General features: G+C 37.9%; 1 protein-coding gene across 3 annotated transcripts in view; it reads right to left on the bottom strand.

Moving 5' to 3' along the window:
* Window positions 1-11,348, bottom strand: part of LOC129767825 (mitochondrial enolase superfamily member 1-like) — a 28,834-nt gene extending 17,486 nt beyond the window's left edge. The window contains exons 1-4 of one of the 3 annotated variants that reach the window (XM_055769055.1): window positions 11,082-11,348; window positions 10,938-11,022; window positions 10,747-10,880; window positions 10,561-10,683 (exon numbers count right to left, since the gene is read on the bottom strand). In XM_055769055.1, the coding sequence (XP_055625030.1) occupies window positions 10,561-10,683; window positions 10,747-10,880; window positions 10,938-11,022; window positions 11,082-11,186 (447 nt within the window). In that variant the 5' untranslated portion in view covers window positions 11,187-11,348. The remainder of the gene's footprint in view (window positions 1-10,560; window positions 10,684-10,746; window positions 10,881-10,937; window positions 11,023-11,081) is intronic. The other 2 variants (XM_055769054.1, XM_055769053.1) reach the window with 2 other exon arrangements.
* Between the last annotated feature and the right edge of the window lie 1,368 nt (window positions 11,349-12,716).

Raw genomic sequence — 12,716 nt, 5'->3', positions numbered from 1 at the left:
AAACAAAACAATTCTCTGAAGATACCAAATAACCAAACAACTCGAAAAAGTATGACAGTTGCATCGATGGCTTTCACTCTGTTGATGCTTTCGGCTTTGCTCGGTTATTCTATGGGTCCTATTATAGAAATTGAGTCGATAAGAATTTAGCTCGTTAGCTCTATTTTACTTTTATAGATACCGAGAAAGTCGATAGTATCGAGCGAGTGAATTGCTATCGGTACAACGGTCAAATTTTTTCGAGCAGTTTGTTTTGGTTTGATTGTTGCTTTTGTTGTGTGTTTTGATCAGGGGTGACATTACGCATTTCGAAACGAGTAACTCGTTTCGAGATAATTCAAACTCGAATCGAATCGATTTTAGTATTATCTATTTTTTTTCGAGTTATTATTTTCAGTGATCTAGTACACAAAGCAAAATATGTCTCGAAGAGCAATGTCAATTTTTTGGGTTTGTAAACAAAGCAAACTTTACGGCTACTGCAAATATCAATGCCGAAAAACATATTTAGTTTGATATTATATTAGAATTGTGATAAAAAAAAAAAAGATCGCGGAATGTTTTTTGATGATAGCGATAGTGAAGAAGAGAGCACGCTTATTCCACAGAGGCAAGAGTTGAGGATTGAAAGTGACCCTCTTTCGCTATGTGAAAATGAGTGAGTTTGTCTTATATACGTTTCCGATATAAATAATAATAATTATTCTTTTGTTTCAAGGTTTCGGCAGTATATCAAACTTATGGCGGGTTTACATTAGGGAGATCTATAGCTATAGATGGATTTATTCACGTGAAAATAGGTGTAAACGGGTGAGAATAAATATGATACACTTATTCGAGGTATATATAACTTGAATAAATTCAGCATATGTAAACGCTTGTGAATTTCTCACTGGTGAGAAATCACTAAAGTTGGATGCAGTTCTACTTCAGGTGAATAAATTCACCGAAAATATGAATATATTCATTATAGAAGTTCACGCTAGTGTAAACGGTTGATGCGATTTCTATAAATCTCATCATATTTCTTCACATAAATATATCACTAGTCTAAACCCACCCTTAGTCGAGAAGCATTTCAAAATATTTCGGATACAACCGTGTTCCAAACAACTTTAAGAAGCACTGCTAATCCTGCAGCTTTTAAATTAGCGTCCGTTTTGAACCTTCTGGTTTCTGGTCGTGCCAAATTAATATAAATATATATTAAATCTATATATATATATATATATATATATATATATATATTAAATCTATATATACCAATATCCAAAAAAGTAGTTGTTTTGAATTACTCATTTTCATTTTCATTTTTACTGAATTTGATGGTTGAAGTTGCAAACATACATTGCTTATACAATATTAGTTTAGCCGTGAAACAATTTTTGAATATAAAGGCGGAGCTGAAGAATACCGATGCTTTCAATCAACAAGGTGAACAAACACATCAAACAAACTAGACGATTCGACTGATTCATCGACGAGCGCGGCCAAACGGTAGTCGAGCCAGACGAGTTACTAGTCTGTTTTTAGTCGAGCTCGGCTTCTAGAATATGAAAACAAACGAGACAAGCGCTCGTCTGCTCGTCTCGTTTTATGGAATAGGGCCCTGTATTTCGTTGTCCATAGTGCAGAAATAAAAGTATTGTATTTATACTCACATACTTTTACAAATAGACGTCAAAACTAAAGAAAATTGAAATTTTCTTTGATGTAAGGTTTAGCATTAAAATAAGTTACCGAGGCACCACTCAAAGTCGCATTAGAGACGATTGTGACCTGTAATTGGACATTCTCGATGAAAGTGATGCAGAGTCAACCCTTAATCTGGGGACATAATTTGGTCCCAAACTCGATGTTTATTTTTGTAAATTAGAGGCGAAAATGTCCAATTATTCGTGTCGCATTACAGGTCTGTCCAATTAGCTCGTTCGATGTAGTATTGATACAGTTATATTAGTTCGATGTAATATTAATTTTATATTAAAACTGATTGTCACGGTTTTTTCAAATGAAACAGATGTTCTCAACTCTGAACCTTTTGTATGGTATGTCGTTTATACTTCAAATACTCTATCACCAATTTCCCAAAGAATGTTACTACGCAAATTCACATAATATATTAAAGAGTTTAGTCGACTTTTAGTGCGGAAAATGGGAGCAAAGCGAAACTCAACACAGGTCCGAAATTTGATTGTGACTCGTAAGCGTAAGGAGTCTCAAGGAAACATTGCCGAGAAATAAGGGGTAAGCCGTGATGCAGTCCAGCTGGTAATTCGGAAGAATCAGATGCTCGGCAGCGTGACCGATCGACTGGGAAAAGGACCGAAATGTGAGACTGATACAAGAACGGAAACGCCAATCATCCAGGATGTAAGGAAAAACCCAATAACGACCTTTGAAGAGAAAGAAGGTTAGATCTGGACGATTCCAATCGCACCATTGAGAAGCCCGCTTGGTGGAACGGAAACTGAAGAGCTACTTCGTAAAAAAGCGAGCGATGATCAGCAACACCAACAAAAAAAAACGTCTTCAGTTTGCGAGGGACCATGTCAACCATCCGATGGAGTTCTGGATGCGCATTTTTTAGTCGGACGAGTCCAAGTTCGAGCTGTTGAACAAGAAAAGGTGACTTCGAGTGTGGCGGAAAAGCGACGAGAGCCACCAGGACCGGCATCTACAACCGACTATGAAGCACGGTGGTGGAAGTATTATGGTGTGGGGCTGTTTCTCGTGGGCTGGGATGCGAAACTTAGCGCAGGTCAACGGTTATGACTGCCGAATGTTACATCGACATTTTATGCGAGAATCTGGAAGAATCCATGCTGAAAATGGGACCCCATGTTCCAGTACGGTAAGAACCCGAAGCATACGGCGAAGAAAACAGCAGTATTCTTCCGATCGGCCCGGATCAAACCAATGGTGTGGCCACCCAAAGCCCCAACTTGAATCCTATCCGCGTTAACGGCATTGAGCTTCGTATTACGGAATGGGGGAGTAGACATGACAATATGGATTTGGAGAAGAAATGAGCACGCTTTTAAAATAAAAATTATGAATGATAATTTTTTTCCCAAATCAAATTAGTACTCTATGTAAATGAAAATCACTTTTTCTTGCAATTAGTGAAAAATTATCATACAAAAATTGTGTCTAAAGATAATTTAATATTATAATGGTAAGTTTTGATGATACTATGTGAAAATTCATAGAAAATAGTTTAAATTAGAGTCAAAACAACGTACTTCTAGTAGGTAAATAACGCCAAGGAAAATTTTCATACAAATTTTAGCAATTTAAAACCGCCTTTGGGCCGACTAATCTGATGGAGAATAGTTGGCGTCATATAAACTAATGTCGAATCCAGATGTCGACACCATTTCTCCGTCAACGCCAATTGAATTCTTTTGAGCGATTTTGGACAACAAGATGAACAAAACTAACGTTATGAGCAAGCAAAACTATTTCGCTGCTTTGAAGGAGGCTTGGGACGAGCTGGACCACCAACACGTCCGGAACCTCGTGGATAGTATGCCAAAGCGTTGTCAGTTGGTTATCGAGACCAAAAGGGGTCATATTGACTATTAATTATTTGTTTTTATTATTATTTTAAATAAACCATGAAGTGAATTTTTTATGTCATACACTAAAGTTGCCCATCTATATATATAAAAATGGATTTCTGTCTGTCTGTCTGTCTGATTCTTATAGACTCGGAAACTACTGAACCGATCGACATGTAAATTGGTATGTATGGGTTTTTGGGGCCGGGGAAGGTTTTCGTGATATTTTGAGACCCCTCCTCCCTCTCTAAGGGGGGGCTGCCATACAAATGAAACACAAATTTCTGCATTACTCGAGAATTAATCAAGCAAATGAAACCAAATTTGACATGTGGAGGTTTTAGGATGCAATAAATGTTTCTATGGTGTTAAGATACTCCTTCCCCCTCTCTTAGAGGGGGCTGCCGTACAAATGAAACACAAATTTTTGCATTACCCGAGAATTAATCAAGCAAATTAAACCAAATTAGGCATATGGAAACTTTAGGGTGCAATGAATGTTTCTATGGTGGTTAGATACCCCTCCCACCTCTCTTAGGGGTGGCTGCCATACAAATAAAACACAAATTTCTGCATTACTCGAGAATTAATCAAGTAAATGGGCGGGACGAAGTTTGCCGGGTTAGCTAGTTTAGGAATAAAAAAGACGGGTGGGTAATGTCGGGGACATAACCGGAGTGACGTAGGACTATACAAAGGGGACAGCTTTTGTTAAATATATATTTTAAATATATTGTTTTATTTTCTTCACCTACGTGAATACCTACCTATCTACCTGAAAAATGGATTAGTTTACTGTTTACTCTTTATGAATATGTTGATGGTTCTGAAAAGAACCTTTGGTGTTGTGTTTTTGTTATCACTCGATATTCCCATCTTGTTCGGCTAAACCTTCCTGTTTAGCGATTTGTTGTCACTCGCCACAGCTTTCACAGTTGGAAAATTTCTTCCCATCCAGCTTGTGACATATTTTACAGTAAATTACATTCAATGGCACGTCGCATTACCACCACTCAGTGCCGGATTGGAGGTAATTTTAACCTGTAATTGAACATTTGCGATGACAGTGGTACAGTGTCGACTTTCAATGTGGGGTCATAATTTGGATCTCTATGTTTACAAAAATGTCCAACTAAATAAGTCGCATTACATGTCCGTCCAATTAGCTAAATGTCGAACTAATTGTAGATTACTGTACTTTAAATCTGGAAACAATTTAAGAATTGGTGAAAATTTAATAATCAGGCAAGTCCCCATTTATCAATAAGCTCAGAACAACTGCCAAATTCACATACTCATCAAATCCTGGCAAACAAATTATGAAAACATCAATTTGTGTTTTATTATTATTTTGGATAATGTTTTAGAAAGCATTGAGCTTTATTTCCTAAACTCTTTTTTGGAAGGTTTAATGGCCCTGAAAAGCGCCTTGTTTTATGGAATGGTTCCAATTTAGAAAACTTAGTACTCGTGGTTTTGAAAAAAACCATTTCGAACGCCCTCGAAGCCGGCTTGTTCTGGATTTGCCACCAAAGCAGTTTGTATAAAGAACAAACTTTTTTCTTCTGCTACCTGATGCCGTTTTGCGATTGTGTTTGCCACTCGCCACTCGCTGCAACTGCCTGTTGTCTTGATGTCCGCCGAACCGAATGTGTTCTGTTCCGAATGCAGGTTTTCTTATCGTCGCAAGCAGCTTTGCCAGCTATCTCGATCACTTCGGCGGCCGAAGCTATATAACGCCGGCTAGGTGGACTGGTACACTGGTACTAACGCGCTCGACCTAGCTACCCTTGCGGGGAACTCCAGATCAACACGAGCGGGAACTCCAGATCAAGGTTCGAGCGGGATTTTGCCTTTCCCTTCACTTTTCCTCCTTTGCCATATCCAACCATGGCTGCTTGTGTTGGTTTGTTGATGTGAGGTGATGCGAAACGATGTGGTGTACGGTTCGGATGAGAATGATCGTTACGGCAGCGGAGAGGGGATTTTTAAGCTGACTGGCTGGCTCGAGAATTACGCATGTGTGAGACTGCGACCAATGTTTCCCTCATTTTTTTCTTTTTCCTTTCCAATCGTGCATCATTCTATTTCGCTGCTGCTCTGGTTGCCCGTTTTGGTCGGTACGATTTGAGGAGCACAAAATGGACCAATCAAAAATGGGCACATAGTGCATTTTGACAATGCTTGATATTTCACAATTATTCAATTATTTATCTCAAGAAAAATGAAATGTTATTCGTTATGATAGATGCGTAGATATATTTCCTATCAATTGATGCAAAAACCTTTGCGATCTATTGAGAAATGCTCGAGTTATAAGCGTTCCAAATCTTGCATTTTTTCCTACTTGTTCAGTGCCTAGATTTCCATTTCACCCCCTATATCTTCCGGTTAGACGTAGTCCTACGTCAAAATAATGTTTTGTTTTTATATAAAATAAATGAACGATACTGAAATGGCAAAATTGTCTACTTATGACCTACTTTTACGTAGGATTGAATGGAATACCGAAAAGTTTGAAAACACTTAATATTAGAACACTTTGATTTCAAATGGGGTGCATTTTTTGTACCCATCACTGTATATAAAAATGGATGTCTATCTATCCGTCTGATCCTTATGGTCTTGGAAATTACTGAACTGTTCGGCGTGAATATGTGTATGTAGAGGTTTTTGGAGCTTGGGAAAGTTCTTATGATGGTTCGAGACTCCTCCCCTTCTGGAAGGGAGAGCTCCCATACAAATGAAACACAAATTTCTGCGTAGCTCGAGAACTAATCAAGCGAATGGGACCAAATTTGCACTTCAGTTTTGTTAGTTTTTCAGCTTCTAGCATTGCAACCATCCAAAAGTCTAAAGTCTCAATGAGTCAAGACTTTCTCATTTCAAGAAACGGTGATCAATGGCTCGGTTCAAATCGTTCGAATGGGCCTAATGTCAAAACATTCCTCCATAATTTTTTTTTTGGAAAAACGCAAAAGTCACAGGGTGTCAAACGAGGTGAGTACGACGGGTGATTCAAAACGCGTTTCTGAGTCGAAAAATTACGCAAGATCAGTGGCTTAGGACTCGGTGTATTGTATGTAGCACCCAGCAAACATTAAATCGTATAATTTTGCACGTGCCAAGTCTTACAAGAAATCCCAATAAATCATAATCGCATATAATATCAATCAAAGTATGTATCGTGTAAATTTGAAATCGCATAAAATGTAAAAACTCGATTTTATATACCATTATACCATTATAAATTAAGTCGCAATTCGGTATAATAAACATCAGTTTTATGATGTACATTGTCGTAAAATATATTTAATCCGCATCATATGCGTATATTACGCTGATGCAGTTTGTGTGTCGTATAAGCGTATAATTTAAATCGATTCAGTACTGTAGTAAATCGTGTTGCATGCTGAAGAAAATCATGAAACAGTAAATCATATTAGATCCTAATAAAGAACATATCACATCATATTGAAATGTCAATGATGCACTCGAAAGTTTTAACCGCTGTTGAATTAAAATTCAGATAGCCGCACGAGATAGCTGGTGGATGAAAATCCAGACGACCGGAGTTCGAACCCACATCGGAACAGTTTTCACCAAACATCAATCTGTGGCATTTCAAACATTCATATTCCACTCCCAACACAAGTCAATCAAACAATTATTATTTCTACGAACATAAATACTCATATATAAAAATGGCGATTCGTGAGGTTGTAATAAACATTTCACGAAAATATTTCGCGTCATTTGTTTTTTTCTATGTCTGTAATAAATCGTATATAAGTATGGCAAAAGTCTTATTTGGTGCTTTGACAATTCATGAATATATTCATATTAGATCGCAATTCAATATCAACATAATCGCTATTATAGTCGGCCAAAGTTGCATATTCATCCAAACTAATTCGGTAAGCATTTGTCATGTATGTATATGGCCTCCACTTTTGCATGCATATGCCAATTAGGCGCATTATATGCCAACCAAAATTTAGGGCATATGATGTTATATATACGCTTGTTATGCGATATAATGTTTGCTGGGTGATGTTATATATACGCTTGTTAAGCGATTTAATTTTTGCTGGATAATTATGAAAAACAAACACAAGTGGACTAGGTAATATAAGAGGGTTCGCTGAAAAGTAATGCACACATGCTTGTAGAATACGAACGAACGCCTAAAAAAATTACTTCTGGTGACAATTGAAAGGGCTATTGTCCCTCATCACGAAAGTGCAGTTTTAGCTCTTCAGTATTCACCCGAATACTAAACGAATTTTAATGTCTAGTGAACTTGTTCACGAATCAAAACGGTGCTTCTATAAATAATAGATACCGGTGATCTGTATAAACAAAAACTATCACCCTTGCTTGTGGAAAGGCTTAATGGGAAACTCCATGTATTGCGACACCAGGAAAATATAAAGAGCATAGTTCTATATGTTCAAACAAGAATATAAAAGGCTAAAGACGCCTAACTAATTATTTATGTGACACAAACAAAAACCAGGACTGAATTTTGGAGTCTGTTTCGAAAGATATCACACGAAGGAGAATCATAGCATATATTTCATAAATATAAATATAAACACATTTTTTAGTCAATACTTATCTGAAGTTTAGATAAAATATATACATCTTGTTCATTTTCCAAGATCTCACAAGTTATGCATATACTGCATATAATCTCAGTAAGTTATACACTACTGCTTTTTTAAGACAAAATATAGGGTTGGGGAAAAAGAAATGTCGTATTTCTGATCGAAATTTGACGCAAACTCTCAAACTTGTTGCCATTTAGAAAGCAACATCATTATCCCCCCTTATAAAATATTTGCAAAAAACTCAGACAGCCAGTTTTCGCAAGCCTCTTTTGAGGCCAACTTAGTATCACCAAGAGCGTTTTGCATGGACCGGAAGAGATGATAATCACTTGCAGCCAGGTCCGGACTATACGGTGGGTGCAATAGGACATCCCATCCGAGCTCCCGTAGCTTCTGGCGGGACATCAAAGATGTGTGAGGCCGAGCGTTGTCCTGATGGAAAACAACACCATTCCTATTGATCATTTCTGGCCGCTTCTGGTCAATCGCCTGCTTCAAACGGCCAAGCTGCTCACAGTAGAGTACCGAGTTGAGGGTCTGGCCATAGTTGAGCAGCTCATAGTGGAGAGATTCCCTTCCAATTCCACCAAACACACAGCAAAACCTTCCTGGCCGTCAATCCGGGCTTGGCGATGGTTTGGGACGGCTCACCACGCTTCGACCAAGACTTTTTGCGCTTTAGGTTGTCGTACGTGATCCACTTTTCATCACCAGTCACCATCTACTTCAAACATGGGTCGAGTTCGTTCCGTTTCAGCAGTGCATCGCAGGCGTTGATTCAGTCTAAAAGATATTTTTTGCGTTAACTCGTGTGGTACCCATACATCCAGCTTTTTTTGGAATCCAATCTTCTGCAAATGGTTCCAAACGGTTTTATGGTCTATACCCAGTTCCTGGCCAATCGAGCGAGTCCTCACATGCCGATCTACTTGGATGATTTCAACGATTTTATCTGTTTCCACGACGATTGGCCTACCAGTACGGGGTGTATTTTCGACAGCCACTACACCAGAACAAAATCGATCAAACCAACGCTGTGGTGTGCGAATCGTTACAGTATCGGGTCCATAAACTACACGAATTTTTTTGGCCGCCTTCGTTGCAGTTTTACCTCGCAGGTAGTAAAAACGTAAAATATGGCGAATTTCTTGCTTGGTGGACTCCATCTTTGACGCGCTATAACTTGAGACTGAAAAGGACAATCACAACACTGTCAAAACGACACTTGTAGCACAGATTGTCGTCTTTAAATAGCCGTATAGTATGACCCGATGCGATAAGTACAACACAAGATATGTTTAAGTGTTGCCATATATTGACAATATACGACATTTCTTTTTCCCTAGAGGCGAATGAACTGAAAAGTTTAAAGCCTCTTTAATCCAACATCATCATCATCTTTTTCCCCAACCCAATATATCCGACTGCAAAGGGTTAAAACTATAAATCAATATGAGGCGCCGAAGAATGGACACGTGTATTAGTGCTATGTCACTGCGAGTTAAGCAGTGGGCTCTTATAAAACTGAAGCTTGAACAAATTCTACACAATTTTCCTTTCTTTCCTTCAGGAGAGACCTCATATTCTTATGATTGATTCACCAGAAGTAGGCGTGCACTTACGGCACGAATTACGAAAAAAATATTTGAAGTTGAAGTTGAAAATAGTTGACGTGGGACTACCTTAGCTTAGCAATCATTCGTTTGTATTGATTTAATTCTTGAATTGGACATTTTTATCTCTAATCGGACATTGTTGTAAACATCGAGTTCGGCTGTTGTTATGGCCCCACATTGAAAGTCGCCACTGTACCACCCTCATCGCCAATGTCCAATTACAGGTTAAAATCGCCTCCAATGCGACACTGAGTGGTGCCTCGGCATGTCGCATTGAATGTAAATTACTGTACCTTGGTTTTGATGTGTTGGGGAAACCGTAAATCGTAAATTATCTCAGGGAAAATAGCATTTTATTAATTGTGATAGATGCGTGGGAATATTTCCTCTCAATTGATGCAACCATCTTTCCGGACTATTAAGAAATGTTCGTGTTATGAGCATTCGAAATCTTTCATTTTTTCTTGCATGTTTAGGTTCTCATTTCACGTCAAAAAGTAGCAAAAATGTTTGCCTAATTTACTTAACTCTTTCTCGAAGTTGTAAACGGGATGTGTGAATATTGATATTGTGCGAGACATAACATATTCGAAGTATGCGTAACAAATCACGAAAAAAAATTGTGGAAAGTGGATGGTATTTAAAAAAAGTTGAATAACTGATCCCTTTTCTCTATCTTTTTGAACTTCAAACAGTTTAAATACAAACCTTGGTAACGGTATGAAAAGCAATCGGTGAAAACACGGCATACAAACAAATACCACTCACCTCCGGTTCCATCTCAGTGAGCAATTTCCACACTGGTAGGCCGCGAATTTTCCCCCACAAGTCCCAAAGAGCATTAATGATGGCAGCGACTGCGAGATGGGTTACTCCTTTTTCTGGACCAATCTAAAAAAATTATAGTATTTGAACTTTTTTTTGTTCTACTTTTTTTTCCTAACACATTTTTACCCATCTCAGCTGCGATTCGCTGGTAAGTTCGCGCCAGAACAGAGCAAAGTTTTGGAAGATACTTTCAGTGGTGCGCTGCTCAACCATGCGTTTCATGGAATTTACCGCCAGCAAAACTATATCCGTTCCACGACCTATTTCCAATTCGGATGTTTGAATTGCGAAAGGTCGAAAATAAGGGTTTGTGTTACCTAACGTGAAAGTGAGACCATTCCCATAGATTCCTTCCTCGGTGTTGATTGTAACGTAAACACAGGAATAATCCGGATCGGTGTGCTGGGAGGAAGTTATCGTTCGGGTTTCGATTGTGCAGTATTCAATTCATATTTACGTACCATCGCATCTGACCCGTGAGCTCCCAACGAAGTTGGCCAGCGGATATCTTTAGCCTCCAGTGTTGTGATGTGGTAACATTCATCCGAACGCGTCGATAGTGCCATTGTTAGTTACTAATTCTAACACAACTTTTGCCACAGAGTACACTAATAAGTTGAGAAATTCCTTTCTTTATAGCTCCGGAATACCACACTCAACCATCAGCTGTTTGATTTCGGTTGTGGTATTTATACAATCGTGGTTTTTGTTTTGAAGAAGTGTCGTCAGAGAGTTGGGCAAAAGGAGAAGATGATATTCTTATCGCTTGCTGTGAACCAACGATAGGAATTGTTTTGATGGCCTTATCTCGATCGGGCTTAACGCTTAGAAATTAATTAGTTTTACGGGGAGTGTTGGTTATGGCGATGATGTTAAACATTTGCATATATAAAGCGGATATTCTCTATTTTATACGATACGATTATCTAGATAACTCACATTCCGAATACTTCATATTAATAAGTAAATTTTCTGAACTTTTGTGTCATGCATAATTTAATACTGAAAACCTCGACATTTTTTGGAGTATACACTTCCGTATGTACAGGTACAGGTATCAATATAGGCTATAATGTATAATAGTAAACATTTGAAAAACAAGAATGGTGAATTTTCGTAAAAAGTGATTCTAAGTAAAATAGCTTCTTTTATCAAGTTTTCAACTAAAATCACAATAACTAAACCGGATTTCTGAAGTAAATGATTTGTGATTCGCATAAATATTGCTGGAAAACCCACCGTTTTGTCATCTACTAAAGAGTAAGAGATCTTGAACTGGTTAGAAGACGTAGCAAGTCATACAATCTGTGAAAAGATACTTAAGGGAGTATTCTAGTCTAGAAATTTGAAAAACAACCTACACTCGTGAAGAGGCGTTTTAAAATGGAGATTGGAAATGGAGAAAATGGAGACGAGACTTCGCTTCATTGCTAAACAAAGAATATAGACTTGTTCAGTGGTTTTCAACCTTTTTTGCTCAATTCCCCCCTTTACGAAATTAAAACCCAGTGCTTCACCCCTATCAGTATTTTGTTAGAAAGTCTGTAGCATATCAGTTAAGTAATGTGAGAATACAAACGGTTTTCAAGATATATTCGTAACAAATTTATTTTTATACTTGTATCTGATTACAAAAAAGGGTATATAAAGTTGGGCAAGTCAGTATGGCACCTATGCCCGAACGATTGTCGTTGTTGTCGAAAAGCTTATGTCTTCGATATCCACTCTGTTACGATGTTTTGTTCCCATCAGCAGCATTGTAGGAAATCCAGATTCACATAAATTTTACGCAAAAGACTACAACACTCGTAACGCTTTTTCCTCATATCATTTCCGATCATTTGTAGATCGATGAGTATGTTCTGAAATTAATCCGAAACTTTCGTCACTGCTAGTCGGAAGGCTTTTCAATCCATGTTTAAGTTTGTTCTTTGATATAAGGAAAACATGTTTCAAGTTTAACTTGTTGTAAAAAGTCTTGACAAATGCTATACAATTTCCTTTTTCTATGGTCTTCTGTATTGTTTCGTCGTCTGTTCCATCGTCATTCAATGACGAAAGTCTTTCAAACATTGCGAAGTTGTTCAACTGAACAT

The sequence above is a fragment of the Toxorhynchites rutilus genome, chromosome 2 (genome assembly GCF_029784135.1).
Source record: "Toxorhynchites rutilus septentrionalis strain SRP chromosome 2, ASM2978413v1, whole genome shotgun sequence".
In the NCBI taxonomy this organism is placed as follows: Eukaryota; Metazoa; Arthropoda; class Insecta; order Diptera; family Culicidae; genus Toxorhynchites; species Toxorhynchites rutilus.
The sequence above is the reverse complement of the archived record's forward strand: the minus strand, read 5'-3'. Positions and strand labels throughout refer to the sequence as shown.